The sequence below is a fragment of the Acomys minous genome (assembly GCF_964271855.1).
Source record: "Acomys minous genome assembly, chromosome: 16".
Taxonomy (NCBI): domain Eukaryota; kingdom Metazoa; phylum Chordata; class Mammalia; order Rodentia; family Muridae; genus Acomys; species Acomys minous.
This window is the reverse complement of record NC_140498.1, coordinates 13,477,360-13,493,076: the sequence shown is the minus strand read 5'-3', so window position 1 is coordinate 13,493,076 and position 15,717 is coordinate 13,477,360. Positions and strand designations below refer to the sequence as shown.

The 15,717-nt window shown below is 46.4% G+C and overlaps 1 protein-coding gene across 2 annotated transcripts in view; it reads right to left on the bottom strand.

The window, feature by feature from the left end:
• GEMIN5 (gem nuclear organelle associated protein 5) overlaps positions 1-15,717 on the bottom strand; it is a 48,882-nt gene that overhangs the window by 28,710 nt on the left and 4,455 nt on the right. For both annotated transcript variants that reach the window (XM_084761144.1, XM_084761145.1), the window contains exons 4-14: positions 15,204-15,355; positions 14,890-15,009; positions 12,381-12,513; positions 9,392-9,557; positions 8,151-8,363; positions 7,410-7,495; positions 5,335-5,417; positions 4,371-4,507; positions 2,772-2,845; positions 2,113-2,294; positions 681-820 (exon numbers count right to left, since the gene is read on the bottom strand). In XM_084761144.1, coding sequence (XP_084617270.1) covers positions 681-820; positions 2,113-2,294; positions 2,772-2,845; positions 4,371-4,507; positions 5,335-5,417; positions 7,410-7,495; positions 8,151-8,363; positions 9,392-9,557; positions 12,381-12,513; positions 14,890-15,009; positions 15,204-15,355 — 1,486 coding nt within the window. The remainder of the gene's footprint in view (positions 1-680; positions 821-2,112; positions 2,295-2,771; positions 2,846-4,370; positions 4,508-5,334; positions 5,418-7,409; positions 7,496-8,150; positions 8,364-9,391; positions 9,558-12,380; positions 12,514-14,889; positions 15,010-15,203; positions 15,356-15,717) is intronic.

The following is a 15,717-nucleotide window of genomic DNA, read 5'->3' as shown; positions in this document are numbered from 1 at the left end:
AGAATTAAAGCTCTGAGGGCAGGATGGTGAGACAGTTCAGTGGAAAAGACACTTGCTGCCAAGTCTGATGACCTGAGTTGAATCCCTAGGACCTACATAATGGGACGAGAGCACCAACTCCTGCAAGTTTTCCTAGCCCACACACACATCCCAACCTCCACACAAAACAAATGTAATTTAAAAAACTAAACCAGCTGGGTGGTGGTGCCACGCACCTTAGATCCTAGCACTCATGAGGCAGAGGCTGGCAAATCTCTGAGCCTGAGTCCAGCCTGGTCTACACAAATATCCTGTCTTGAAAACAAAAGAAAAACCAAAACAATACAAAATACAAAGAGCTGAACAGCACTCCTTGCAGAGCAAGGCCCTGAAGGAGAAGCCCAAACAAAAAAGTGTCTACAGTTAGCTACAATCTTTGTATTGGTTTGCTTGAAGGAGACTTTTTGGGCTACTTGGGTCCACCACAGAGAGTAATCAGAATTCCCCCCGCTGACTCTAAGTCAAAAGGACCTGTGCTGAGGGCTGTGCTGGAACTCCAATGTTCTAGTTCAGACAGTCTTCTGTAGGTGACAGAAGGAAAATGAAAACAACCCAAAAATAGAGAGGCAAGAGGAGAAAATTTCAGCTAAAATAAGTCAGGCTACACAGTGAGGGACCCCTGGCTCAAGGACACACAGTACCTGAGCTGTGCCATCGTAGCAAGCAGATACCAGCCTTCCATCGTGATGTGGGCTCCACGCCAGACTGGTGACCTTGGCTGTGTGCCCCGAGAGGGTCCGGTAGGGCTCTGTGATGGTTACTGCAGACTCAGGGTTACTCTCTAAAGGGCGAGAGGAAGAAGTCATGACAACAGCCACAGAAGGGATGCACAGCAGACACAGCATGGCAAGAAGCCCGGCTCTGTGAGACCCTGAGGACTTAGACTGTAGCTCACTAGATGGTAAGAGCCAGAGTCAGGGGATCTGCTGTGAGAGTATGTCTCCTCTAACCAGTATGGCTGCCCAAACATGACCTGAACAAAGATGACAGCACTAGACATGCTACTACAGAAGGGAGGAGGCTTGAATGTCGGGGGAAAGGCTCATGAGGCCAACACTAGAAGAGAGAGAGCTACAGGCAACTAAGAGATACTGAGAGAGGAAGAAATAGCCTGTCCCAGGGAAGAACACATCAATTGGTTATCCAACACCAAACTGTCAACCCTTCAACATAAACATACTCACAACATTATATGGACTGGGTAGGTTACACTAATGTATTAGGAATATATATGTACAACAATTAAAGGAAAAAAAAGAGCCCAAGAATTTGAGAGTGAGGTGGGCACACGGAAGGGTTTAGAGTGAGGAAAGAAAGAGGAAATTATATAAAATTATTTTTTAAAAAATGAATGTAGGGGCTGGAGAGATGGCTCAGTGGTTAAGAGCGCAGCCTGCTCTTCCAGAGGTCCTGAGTTCAATTCCCAGCAACCACATGGTGGCTCACAACCATCTATAATGTAATCTGATACCCTCTTCTGCAGATAAAGCACTCATATGCAATAAATAAAATAAATAAATCTTAAAAAATAAATAAATAAAAATAAAAATAAAAAATGAATGCAGCTCACTGACAGGGCCTGACATGCAGCTTACTATAGGAAGCATGTTAGGTAAAGGCCACCAACACAAGAGCAATCCCTTCTGTATACATCTGTACTCAGACAGCATTCTAGGTAGTAACAGATCATCTGAAGCTACTTGTGAGAAAATATCAGAGAAAACCAAACTGCAGAAACAATAGCTGTTCTGTGCTTCTAGTCACTGTCAGTTCCTTTACCTGAAGAAACCCAAAAGGGTTTGGTAATATGGTCTTCTCTGCTGCTGATAAATTCTCTCATCTTAAAAAAAAATCAATCTGTGAAGCCTCTCATTTTGCCTGTATTTTAAAAGATCTTCCCCTAGGCATAGGGTCCCAGAATAGTTAGACACAGAAGTGCAAGGTGCAACCCAGCAATTAGAAGTCACAGGCAGGAGAGTGTTTAAGGTGATCCTTAGGTACCCCAGGCCGGCCTGGGCAACATGAGACTGTCTCGAAAGTTCCAAGTCACCCCAGGACAGAACTCAGTGTTACCTAGGACAGTTCTCAGGCTGTGCACGTAGATGACTGCACTGTTGGAGCCGGAAGCCAGGAGGCAGCTCAGTTCTGGACGGCTGCCGTGTTCATGGTGCCAGGCGATGGCGTTCACAAGCTTGTGGTGCTGCTGGATGGTGCAGAGCAGCCTCAAGTTGGGGACTTGGAATATTTCTATTGATCTGGAACAAGCCACAGCAGCATGAGAACCGTGGCTGGTGGAGTTTTGTCTTGTGCTAATAGCCTCCCCTTTCCTCTCAGTCCAGGGAAGGGGACATAGAAAGCACTCTATCCGGACAGAGGTCCTTCCCTCAGGAGGAACCAGGAACTAGCTATCAGTGGAGGTATGGGTGAGAGAATTAAGAACTTATGTCTGAAACAAAATAAAACAAAACAAAAACCCCCAAAATTATGACTATAGTGAACAATGAACAAAATACAGTGAGACTCCAATGGTCAACAGTGTCGTCAGACATCGTCACTGAGTTGTAAAGACTCAAATAATTCTGTGTTCCCAAAGATGTGGAGTCCAGATCAGCTGAGGAGATGCACAGTGAATCCTAAGACAGAACATACGGGACTACCACAGGGCATCGCACAGCCCTTGGCCAGCCAGGGAGAGCTGCAATCATAGAGCTTTCTGTGAGGGACACACTCACCCATCTTCATTGCCAAGGGCCATGACTTTGCCATCTCCTTTCCAGCTGATCTCTGTGTGAACCGGCAGCTTGTACTAGAAAGTAAAACAAGTCAGACGTGGACATGACCATTTTCTTTCCACTCTTCATCTTACAAATCAATGACATGAGGAAAAAGAAAACTGCTGGGGTGGGGCTGGAGAGATGGCTCAGAGGTTAAGAGCACTGGTTGCTCTTCCAAAGGTCCTGAGTTCAATTTCCAGCAACCACGTGGTGGCTCACAACCATCTATAATATAATCTGATGCCCTCTTCTGGCTTGCAGATGTACATGCAGGCAGAACACTGTATACAAAATAAATAAATCTTTAAAAATAAAAGCCAGGCGTGGTGGTGCAGGCCTTGAATCCCAGCACTGGGAGGCAGAGGCAGGCATATCGCTGTGAGTTTGAGGCTAGCCAGGTCTACAAAGTGAGTCCAGGACAGTCAAGGCTACACAGAGAAACCCTGTCTCGAAAAAGAAAAACAAAACAAAACAAAAAAACCACACAAACCAAGCCAGGCATTGTGGTGCATACCTATTAGATCTTGCTCCAAAAAAAAAAAAGAAGAAGGAGGAGGAGGAGGAGGAGGAGGAGGAGGAGGAGGAGGAGGAGGAGGAGGAGGAGAAGAAGAAGAAGAAGAAGAAGAAGGAGAAGAAGAAGAAAAGTTGAGTCATAACAAATACACTGACACAAGAGTTACAGCAAATGTGACTGAATGTGAGATCTAGGCAAAGGACTCAAGAGATTTTTCTGTATTGTTGTGCATGTGCAACTGAGTGCAGCAGGCCCATTCCTGCAATCCCAGCACGTGGGAGACTGAGGGAGGAAGATGGGGAACTTGAAAGCAGCCTGGGCTAATGAGAAGTCGAGCACCACCAAACACAGTCACTATCAGCAGAGCACTCTAGTTGAAAGGGGTAGAGCTAAAAGGACGCACATCTTTACTCCCAGCACTTAAGATCTCTATGAATCTGAGAACAGGCTGGTCTACATGGTGAGTTCCAGACCATCCAGGACTATATATGGTGAAGCCTGTCTCAAAAAGAAACATAAAAGAAAGAAAGAAAGAAAAGTTAAAAAAAAAAAAAAAAGGAAAGAAAAAGAAAGAAAGGCCGGGTGTGGTGGCGCACGCCTTTAATCCCAGCACTCGGGAGGCAGAGGCAGGCGGATCGCTGAGAGTTCGAGGCCAGCCTGGTCTACAAAGCGAGTCTAGGACAGCCAAGGCTACACAGAGAAACCTTGTCTCAAAGAACCAAAAAAAAAAAAAAAAAAAAAAAAAAAAAAAAAAAAAAAGAAAAAGAAAAAGAAAAAGAAAGAAAAGGATGCTTCCCAGTGAAGATAGTGAAGATTTTCTTTACCATTACCAGTGCAATTTTAGCCTCCCCACCCCCACATAGTGCTTTGCTTTACTCAATGACAAAGACCTCTGAGGTCTAGCAGGCAACCTACAAATTCACAGTAGCTTTTTCAACTATCTGAGAAGTCTCGGCTAAGCGCAATGGCATCTTTACAGATGTCCTTGAGTAAGGGAGACAGACCAGGGGAAGCTGAGTGGACGTCAGCCCGCTGGAACTTACTCTAATGGAATTGGTGTCCCGCACGAGTTTGTTGATGTCGAAGGCCTCTCCGCTGAGCTTCCAGGGGTTGTGCTGCAGCACAACACCTTCCCCGCCACAGCTGTACAACGTGAGGGAAGGCCTGTCTCCTTCTCCTCCTACAAAAGAGAAACTCTTGAGTCTCTCACTTCACTAGCGTAGCTGCTTCCAAAGCTACACTGTTAGCACAGTGCATCGCACTGTTAGCATGAAGAAGGCTTTATGTGGGAAGTGATTCAGCATGCTGGGAGAAAGCAATGCAGACAGAATACTGTTCACTGTGGAGGCCTTCTGACATTTAAGAGTAGTGACACTCAAGATGTGATCAGAGAAACCTTTATGGTCTCAAATAAAAGCTTCTGACAATGTAGTTTTTCTTCCAGAAACAAAATCTTTACTGTTTGTGTAAACACAGAGTTCAGGACATCTCATGACCGAGGCATGGTCTCAGGGCACCTCCTGTTTGCAAGGCAATCTCTAGTCTCTGCATAAAGCTAGCACTACGGACTCCAGACACTTCAGCGCAGTTAAGAAAGAGTGTGGAAAATTCTGACTCATTTTAAAAGCTATTAAGAAAGACATATTACTTCAGGGAAAGTGAAGGGGGCCGGGACGACAGGAGAGAATGATGCAGAGCTGAGTAATCAAAGGGCAGCGCCCAGCCTGAGCGCACTCTGCACAGTACAAGACCCAGCTCAGAAAGAAGCGCAATACTTCAAAGCTGGGGAAGGCAGAAGTCATGCTTGCCTTTAGCATGACCACTAACCTGTTGTTCTCACAGACCACACATGCTACATAGACACATACCAGACAGACACACACATACACACACACCACACCTACCACCCCCACCCGACTGCACCAGAACATTTGACCTCAGCTTTCAGACTCTAGATTTAAAGTAGAAGAATATGCCCATGTGTGTTAACTTAATACACTCACTCACCAAGTGACATAGGGGGGACTGGTGGCCCCCAAGCCAACCTGTATACAGTCTTCTTATGATACGTGCTTGAAATCTGTGGAGGTCTGTGGATGGCAAACAGGATGATGTGAGGGAAAAGGCCCACTAGGAAACAGACCACCTTTCTCTGAAAGGCCCTTCTTATACACATGGTTGTGGGTATTAGAGAAAAACAACTTAACTTAGCAAGCACTTCATGTACCATGGAATAATAACCACTACCAAAACAAGTCCCAAGTGTACCGCCCATCCAGGCCAGCTAGGAGCATTTTCTCTTCTACTTCTCTAAAGAACTCACATCAACCTCAGGCAGAAGATAAGAGACCACCCGACCTCTACCCCCTTCTGAAACAGATCTGGATGTGCTGGAACTCACAGGGACCCATCTGCCTGTCTCCTGAGTGCTGGGACTAGAGGTGTGACCACCACGCCAAACTAGGCAGCACCACATCCTTACACTGCAGTAAAACCAGAAGGTAACTAGCTAGCTCAGGGTGCACTGGGAAGAGACGGCACTGTTGTGACTTTTAGTGTCAAACATGATCTAAGTATGGATTTAGAACTCCAGAACCTGTGGCTGCGGGAGCTACGCTGCTGACTGAATATCACATATTTAGAGCACTCTGAGAGACAGTACAAACCTCTTTGGCTCAAGGCAACATCCTACCACACAGCTTAACTACTAGTGGGATGACTACTCAGCTTATGGGGTGATTTAGTGCTACTTAAATCAGCAAAGTTTTTGTTTAGTTACATACCCCTTTGAAGTAGCTTTTAAGCAAGAAAGGAGAAATAGTCAAGCACAGGTAGGCTCTGCACGAATACTTAAAGCACTGCACATAGAGGTGGGGAGTTGACTTGGATGATCAGCATTCACGAGGCCTGATGGTGGTCCCCATAGGCTACCATATTTGAATTCTTAGTCCCACTTGTGGAACTGCTTGGGAAGGTGTGACCTTGATCAAAGCGTGTCCCTGGGGGCAGGCTTTGAGGTTTCAAAATCCAGCACCATTCTGTTAGCTCTGTCTCCTACTTGTGGACTAAGATGTGAGCTCTAAACTATTGCCCAGTGCCATGCCTGCCTGCCTGCCTGCTGCCATGCCAGTCATGAACTATGAATCCCAAATTAAACTTTTTTTTTGTAAGTTATCTCGGTAATGGTGTCTTATCACAGCAATGGAAAAGTGTCCAAGACAGATCCCTAGCACAGCAAAGAAAAGAGACAGCGAGAGGGAGGATGTGCAGACTAGAAATGGCTTTCATATCCTTTTCCATAAAGGGACAGTGAGCAGGTCAGGCTTTGCAGCCATGTGGCCTGCCAATCACTACCAGTTAACTATTTTCCTAGTTCTGCTCCTGATTCCCATGGCACATCAAGAACCACAGATAAAGCAGAACAGGCACATTTGCTTCTACACTAGTCTTTCAGCTTCATGTGTATCTGAAAACTTTTGTACAAAAAAAGTCACTGGTTTATCTTGGTGCTTCTTAAATACCAGACAGGCTACACTATCATCACCTTAAAAAACTAATTCTTCTTCTTTCTTTCTTCTTCTTGAGACATGATCTCTGTGCAGACAAGGCTGGCCCAGAACTCTTGATCTTTCTGCCTTTACTTGCTAAATGCTGGGGTCCCAGCTGTACACCTGCCCTCCAGTGTATGAGGTCTTAGATATTGGGCCCAGGACTTCGTGCATACTAATCAAGGTCTCTACCACTGAGTTACGTCCTCAACCACTCAAAAAAAAAAAAGTTTTTAAAGAAATTTCTGGGGGCTGGAGAGATGGCTCAGAGGTTAAGAACACTGGCTGCTCTTCCAGAGGTCCTGAGTTCAATTCCCAGCAACCACATGGTAGCTCATATTCATCTATAATGAGATCTGGTGCCCTCTTCTGGCAGGCACGTGTGCAGCCAGGATGTTATATACATAATAAATCAATCAGCTAAGATTTTACTCTATAACAGCTGTATCGTATGCCAGGTTGATGAACTCCAAGTTCAAGTTAAGTTTTACACACAGATGTTCTGGTCACTAAGCAGGAGAGAGTCATACTTACTTGTTGGAGCAGGTGTCATACAAGCCCACTTTCCCGTCATCAGTTCCGAAGGCTAAGCAGCCTTCCTTGTTTGGGTGCCAGCATAGCTACAAGAGAGGGATCCAGATGGGAGTGAGTGAGTGCACAGCAAGGAGTCTGTATGCAGCCCTGATTGTCTCCTGGGAAACGTTCTTCTTCTTCTTTTTTTTTTTTTTTTAAGATTTATATATCTATTTTATGTATGAGTGCTCTATCTGCATGTACACCTACACGCCAGAAGAGGGCAGCAGATCTCATTATAGATGGTTATGAGCCACCATGTGGTTGCCAGAAATTGAACTCAGGACCTCTGGAAGAGCAGACAGTTCTCTTAACCACTGAACCATCTCTCCAGCCCCAGGAAACTTTGTTGCTCTTCATTTAATTCTCATTGTTAATTAAGGGCCTGTAGTAACTCGGCAGGAGAAAGCCCTTGTCCCCACGCCTTCACCATCCAATGGAGGGAAGAACTGGCTCCAGCTCCCTGCACTCTCACTGTCAGCACAACCCAGGGCTAATGCACATCCCTCAAACACAAGCGAGGTGCACAGCACTCTGTGAACTGAGGAAAGATTCTAGAACAGTGAGAAGTTCATGCTTCAGCATGTTTAAACATCCTTTGATTTCCAACAGAATTCACACAAATTAGCAGTGTCGAAAGTCTCCTTTTCAGACTCGTCACTAAAAGCTTGGGTGGAGAAAGTCCCCCAGAAGCTCCCTTACCGCCGTAACCTTGGACTTGACTCCTTGCCAGAAGTTTTTCACATCATAGTTGTTCTTTATGGAGAGTGTATTCCACACCCGGATCATGCCGTCCCCAACACCTATGGCCAGGCAGCCCACGTCCACAGGAGAAAAGGCCAGGCTGTAGGCAAAGCCTCCGAGAGAAGGCAAAGTCCAGCAGCACTCCAGGGTGGCCATGTCCCAACACTTTACCTAAGACAAGTAAAAGTTAGAAAAAGCACAAAAGTGGGGTTAGACATTAAATAGTCCTCCCCCATCAGTCCCCCACCCCAAGACAGAGTTTCCCTGTGTAGCCCTAGTTTTCCTGGAACTGCTGTCCTCAAACTCGAAGATTCATCTGCCTCTGTCTCCCAAATACTGGAATTAAAGGCATGTGACACCATCTAGCTAGAACTGATTGTTTCTTTCTTTCTTTTTTCATTGTTTCAAGACAGGGTTTCTCTGTGTAGCCCTAGCTATCCTGGACTCGCTTTGTAGACCAGGCTGGCCTCGAAGTCATAGAGATCCACCTGCTTCTGCCTCCCAAATGCTGGGATTAAAGGCATGCACCACCACACTAGGCTAGAATTAAATATTTCAAATGAGATTTAATTCTTCCACAGGGAACTGGAAGAAGTTTCTCTCATGAGAAATCTGCAGTATCTCATAAAGCTCAAAGCAATCCGGGAGCACACTTACTCCCAGGTGTGTTTAGTGGAGTCAGCATGCTGCTGTGCGGGCAGTAATGGAGAATGCAGGCTTGCCACCTCCCAGGCAACAGCACTGCTAACCACCTCTCCCAACTCCGGTCGGATGTGCATGGCCTCCCCAAGGACTATCAAGAGCTGCTGCCTGCTGAGCCATGCACTTCACACCCAGGGTGAAATTAGGGGCTGGGGGTGGGGGGTGGGGTGGGGCACAGCTCTGTTGGAAGAGCACCTGCTTAGCATGAAGCCATGGGTCCAATCCCCATGTGCGGTGGTTGGTTCACATCTGTTAACTTTAGCACTTGGAAGGCAAAGGCAAAAGGTCAGAAGTTCAAGGTAATGGGGAACTCAAAGCCAGCCTGGGCTGGAGAGCTGACTCTAACAGCTTCTCACAGGCCTGCGGTTGCCATAGCCAGTGCACTTGCCTACAGAGGCTCTGAACTAGAAGGTCGAGATGTGTGTGAGGACTGACACCTTCCATCCCACCCCTGTGACACACTATTTCTCTGAACAAAGGCAGAAGCCAGGTCTTACATCTCTGTCCATGGAGGTGGACAGCAGCAGCTGCTTGCCATCCTCAGTCTTCAAAGGACACAAGTTGAAGACGATTCTGGAATGATTCTGTCCTTCAGCTGAGGTGCTGAAGAGCGTGTACTTCCGTCTCCAGGACTGGGTGAGGTCCCACAGCAGCAGCTCGCCTCTGAAAGAATAAGAGCACACCTCTACCAGCTAGCCAGACAGGAACCTCAGTGGTAAGGAACATGCTAAATGCTCCCGTGGTAACTTAAAAGTCCAAAAGAGTAGTGTGGTCAAGAGAGAAACTAAATCCACTTCTTAGCTCAAGAGGCTCAGACAGGAAGCAGAACGCTATACTGCTCTCAAAGGAATGGAAAGTGCCACGGGTAATACTCTTTCAGAATTAACAGTGAGCTGATCAGTTTCTGACAGAATTTACAATCAACTTAGACTGTCAGTCCCAACTGCTGGGCCTGCCTTGGGCACACTTTCTGTTTTACAAATTTATTATATGCCCAAATAGAACTGTTTTTATGCTGGGTGTGGTGGCGCATGCCTTTAATCCCAGCACTCGGGAGGCAGAGGCAGGCAGATCGCTGTGAGTTCGAGGACAGCCTGGTCTACAAAGAGTTCCAGGACAGGCAGGAAGGACTAAACAGAGAAACCCTGTCTCGAAAAACCCAAACCACAACAACTTTTTTGTGCTACGTATGGTAATGTGTACCTTTCTCAACACAGTTATTAAGAAGGCTGAGGCAGGAGGATTTCAAAATCAAAGACAGCTCTACTACAAATTGAGAGCCCACCTCTGCCCCAGCTCCTGCCACAAATGAAATCCGGTGTGGTGAGACACACCCTTGATGCCAGCACTTGGAAGGCAGAGGCAGGTGGATGTCTATGAGTTTGAGATCATCCTGATCTATGTAGACTTCCAGAACAGCCACAGCTACAAAGTGAGGCCCCTTTCCAACAAACAAATATCAACAACAGAAAATAAACAAGGAGCTGATGATGGCTTGGTGGCAGAGCACTCACCTCCAAGCCTCCCCTGAGTCCTGTCCCTGGAAGCCACATGACGGAAAGAGAGAAGAAAATCCTAAAAGTTGTCCCTCAACACACTGCGGTGTGTTTGTGCAAACACACACAATAAATAAGCAAACAAGTGTCTGAAGTGTTTTGAAAGAAAGCAAAGAAACTGTAGTGCACAGCACCTCTCCTTTATGCCCAGGAAGGGAGAGGAAGCGCCTCTGGAAGGTAGCAGAGGGAACGACTGCCTTCTTAAAAACGGGTTTTGGGGGTTGGAGAGATGGCTCAGTGGTAATGAGCACTGGCTGCTAGTCCAGAGGACCTGAGTTCAATTCCCAGCACCCACATGGCAGCTCACAACTGTCTGTAACTCCAGTTCCAGGGAATCTAGCACCCTCACACAGATATACATGGAGACAAAAAGCCAATGCATATAAAATAAATAAATCTTTAAAATACTGGCCTGGAACTCACTATGGAGTCCATGCTAGCATTAAGATCCTCCTGCCTCAGCTGCTGGAGGGTTCGTATTTTTCAGGCATGGGCTACCACATCCATGTACTATCTTTTAAAGACATTTCTCTTCATAGTTAGCTTTAATTTATAAGTCAACCATAACTTGCAAACTTCAAGATCTGTCTTAAGCTGGGTGGTGGCATGTACACCTTTAGTCTCAGTACCTGGGAGGCAGATAGGTCTCTGTGAGTTGAGCAAGCTCCAGGATAGCCAGGGCTACACAGAGAAACCCTATCTTGAAAAGCCAAAAGAAAAGAAAGAAAGGAAGGAAGGAAGAAAGAAAGAAAGAAAGAAAGAAAAAGAAAAAGAAAAAGAAAAAGAAAAAAACAAATCCTGGGTTCAATTCCCAGCAACCACATGGTGGCTCATAATAATCTATAATGGGATCTGGTGCCCTCTTCTGGCAGTCAGGCACATATGCAGGCAGAATATTGTATACATAATAATAAATCTTTTTAAAAGGGAGGGAGAGGGGCTGGAGAGGCTCAGAGGTTAAGAGAGCACTGCTTGCTATTCCAAAGGTCCTGAGTTGAATTCCCAGCAACCACATGGTAACTCACAACCATCTGTAATAAGATCTGGTACCCATACATGCAGACAAAGTACTCTGTACATAATAAATAAATAATTTTTTAAAAGGCTTATGAACTTCTCTCAGTGTCTCTGGCAACCAGGAAAGCTTGACAGGGTGGCATACATATTCAGCCTTTGTTCTTTTCTGGCAAGTGTCTCTGCAGCAGTATCTTTTTGCACTTTAAGCTATTATCTACAGTGTCTAGGTAGCTTCAAGATGTGGGCTTGTCACTCAGCAGAGCCAGACAGGACAGAGGTGTGACATGTAGTGCCAGTTCCATCTTAGGGGAGGGGTCAAGATAAGCTGATTACCAATGGCCATGGCTGCCATCAATCACACGTATGCAATGAAGATCCCATAAAACCCAAAGATGGAATGGGCAGGCCTTCTCTTCCCATGCTGCCTTGTGCATCTCAACGATACCTTGCATGTCCTTATAAAGAGGTGAGTTCTATGAATGGCTCATGCCAATGAACTGAACCAGGGGATGGGGTTGTGGGAACCCTAGTTTATAGAGCAGCTCAAGTCAAACCATCTAGGGTTTTCAACTAGCATGTTTAAGTGTGTGTGTGGTAGTGGCAGGACACAGACAGATGGCTTAGCCTGTAAAGACAGCATGAGGAGTCACTGCTATTAAGTGGCACAGGATCATGAATGTTCCCCTCTATCACTTCATTCTAAGATGGCTGGGCAAGGTAAGGCACTTGAGAGCCTGAGGCAGGGGGAGCCTGCGTTCTAGGCCAATCTGTGCCACAAGTGAGACTCCATCTTAAACAATGATCACATAAACCCTGGTTGGTTCTCCATTTTTCTGAATGTACAATAAGCCTAAAAATCTCTAAATCTGAACAAAAATTAGTATTTATTAGAAAGCATGATCTCAACACTTACCCAAAACAACTGGACACCAGCTGGGTTGGTTGATTCTCAGGCCAATGAAGGGTCAACCAAAGACGTTCTTTAACTGTTGGGTCCACACCCCCTCCTCTCCTCTTCAGAAAGGGCAATTTCAAAACCATTACACCTGTAGATGAGAAAAGCCAATGTACTTTCAAGACAGTGAGCCTCCCAGGAACCTGCCAGAAATCCTTAGCTGGCTCTCTGTTGTTTGCTTAACTAACAGGAAAACCTTAGGGGGCTGGAGTGATTAGTGTTTGCCATGCGAGCATGAAGCCCTCAGCTCAGGCGCCAGCACCTAGTGACCCACGCCAGACACAGGTAGAGCCCTGGAGCTTGCTGACCAACCACTAGTCCAGCCTCATCGCTGAGCTACAGTTCCCAAGATCCTATCTCAAAAAACAAGGCTGAGAGAAAAAACAAAAACACAAACAAACAAACAAGAACTGGGGAAGACACCCAACATCACCTCCACACACACGTGCACCCACAAGAAAGAACATCTCCTTCCTTACAGAGCCATTACTAAGATAGAGGTCAACACCAGTCTAGCCACATTTAGGCCAAGAAGCCTCTACAGGCTAGCTTAGAAACTTGAAAACTGTCTCTTTGTCTGGGGTAGGCTGGGGAGACAGCCCAGTTCACAAAGCGCTTGTCTTGCAAGCCTCGGGATTTGAGTTTGATCCCCAGGACTCATATAAAAAGCCAAGCACATGCTTGTCCAAGGGCTAGGGAGGCAGAAACAGGGCTCCCTGGCTGAGCATCCGGCCCAGTTGGCTTGTCAAGTTCCATGTCAGTGAAATCTTGTCTTTAATTGGTATCTGAGGAGTGACACTGAAGGTTATCCTTTGACTTGCAGGTGCATGCGCACACACAAACATGCACACACGCCAGTGTCTGTGTGGAAATCGAGTTCCTAATTAGAATGAGAACCTGAGATTTGCAACAAATGCAGGACAATGGAATCCTCCTGGGGACTCCTCCTAGTTCAGCGGCTCCCAATCTTCTTAGTGCTACAGCCCTGAAATACAGCCCCTCATGTTGTAGTGACCTCCAACCATAAAATTATTTTCACTGCTACTCTGTAACTGTAATTTTGCTGTGACATCTGATATGCCATCCCTGTGAAAGGGTGGTTCAACCCTCAAAGGGAAACCCTCAGCAGCACTGACGCAGACATCATCAGTACTGATCATCAGAACTACAAGCACAGCTTTAAAAAGACACATGCCAGCTGGGTGTGGTGGCAAAGGCAGGCAGATCTCTGAGTTCAAGGCCAGTGTGGTCTACAAAGCAAGTTCGAGGGCAGCCAGGGCTACACAGAAACCTTGACCAAAAAAACAAACAAACAAACAAAAACAACAACAATAACAAAAAACCAACCAAGCCAGGGTTCAAGTTCAGAGATATGACTCAGGAGGTTCCAAGTGGAGTCCATAAAGCTGCACTTCTTCAGCACCCTCTAGCAAGTCTGCTGTACAAGGGGAGCCCAAGGCCACTGTGGACAGCCATCATAGTCAGGGAGTCTCACACAGGTGTCTTGGGTGGAGGGGAGGACATTTACCCTAATTTGAACAAGGTGATGGTCCTGGCAAACTAGCTCAGTGGGCAAAGTGCTAGCCATGCAAATCTGATGACCTGAGTCTGATCCCTTGAACCCACATGAAGGTCGGAGGCGCGCACTGGCTGCTCACACGCACGCACCCTCTACCCCACAGCAACAGGTAGACATCTGGAGACAATGTGAACACAGCCGCGTGTCCATGTGCTCTCGCTCACGCTGAGTCTGTATCACTCACTCTGCATTTGTCTCTAGGAGTTACAGCTCAAGTTTTCATGCTTGAGGGTCAAAGTCAGTACATTATTTCTGTTCTTATGGTGAAGAAGGTGGACCTCTGTGAGTTTGAGGCTAACTTGGTCTACACAGAAAGTTCTAGGACAGCCTTACTCTTACATGGCAGGCAGGGCTCCTCAGCAAAGCAGGGGTCTTTGCCTTCTGGAAGGCACCAAAAAATACACAAAGGCCAGATGTCCAGAACAGAGAGCTACAAGAACCAGAACCAAGCTACAAGGACAGCAACTTTATAATAAGATTTTGGGCCGGGCGTGGTGGGGCACACCTTTAATCCCAGCATTTGGGAGGCGGAGGCAGGTGGATTGCTGTGAGTTCAAGGGCAGCCTGGTCTACAAAGTGAGTCCAGGACAGCCAAGGCTAACACAGAGAGACCCTGTCTCGACACCTGGCCCCCCACCCACCAAAAAGCAAAAACCAAAAACCAAAAAAAAAAAAAAAAGAAAGAAAGAAAGAAAGAAAAAAGAAAAAAAGACAGACAAGACTTTGGACAGATATTCTTAGAACAAGATGAGACAAACAAGTAGCTAATTATAATTATACTGTATCAATACACAGACATATGTGTAAGCATATGTATGTAGTACAGGCTTTGCCACCAAAGAGACAGTCTCCAGAACGGGAGCAGGACAAACAGTGCATCCACCTTACCCCGGCCCCGGGAACAGCTCCAGATTCGAATGGTCTGGTCCTTGCCACCCGTGGCTAAGTAGCAGCCTTTTGTGATGGGGGCTTCTGCGGGAAACTTCCCATTGGGAATGTCAGGTTCTTCTAGGAAAGAGATGGAGATTTTATTTTAAACTTACACTGAACATGCACTTGTGATTAAAAAGTTACTTCCAAACTCAGCTCTCCCTTTCCTGGTCTGATCCATGAGGCTCACGTTCTAAGTATAACTCAGAAGTTGCAAGTCTAATTTAGTTCTTTAAGTCTAAAAAGAACAGAGGTAGCCTTCAGTCTCTCACCTGCGCTTTCCTCTTGGCTTATGGATAAACAGTCTTCACCAGACAGAGGACACCAGGCGATGGAGTGGATTTCATCATCATGGCCCCGAAGCCTGTGAATAACGTCTCCCTTTTTACTGATGTCAATGATAACCACTATGCCATCCTTGTAGCTGAAAAGTAAGTTAGAAACATTTCAGGGGCCCGCAGATTCGCACTGGCAACACTCTCACCTTCCTGACTGTAACCCAGGCAGACAACTCTCCCCTCTCTTCCTTTCTGTCTCTTCAGATCCCAGCTCAAATCGTGTGCATGCTTGCCCTGAGACTCTTAAACTCTGTGCTCCTTCTCTGAAGCCCCCCTTCCCACCGTGCCCACTCCCCTGTTCCAGCTGTTTGCAGACCTCCAGGGCTGACCTAACTCAAGAGACAGGACTTCCCTCCTCCCCCTCCCCCCTCCTCCCAGTATCTGCTGGATTTACAGCTTATCGGTACTGCTGCTACTCTGAAGGGGGAAAAAATTAGAAATAAAGACA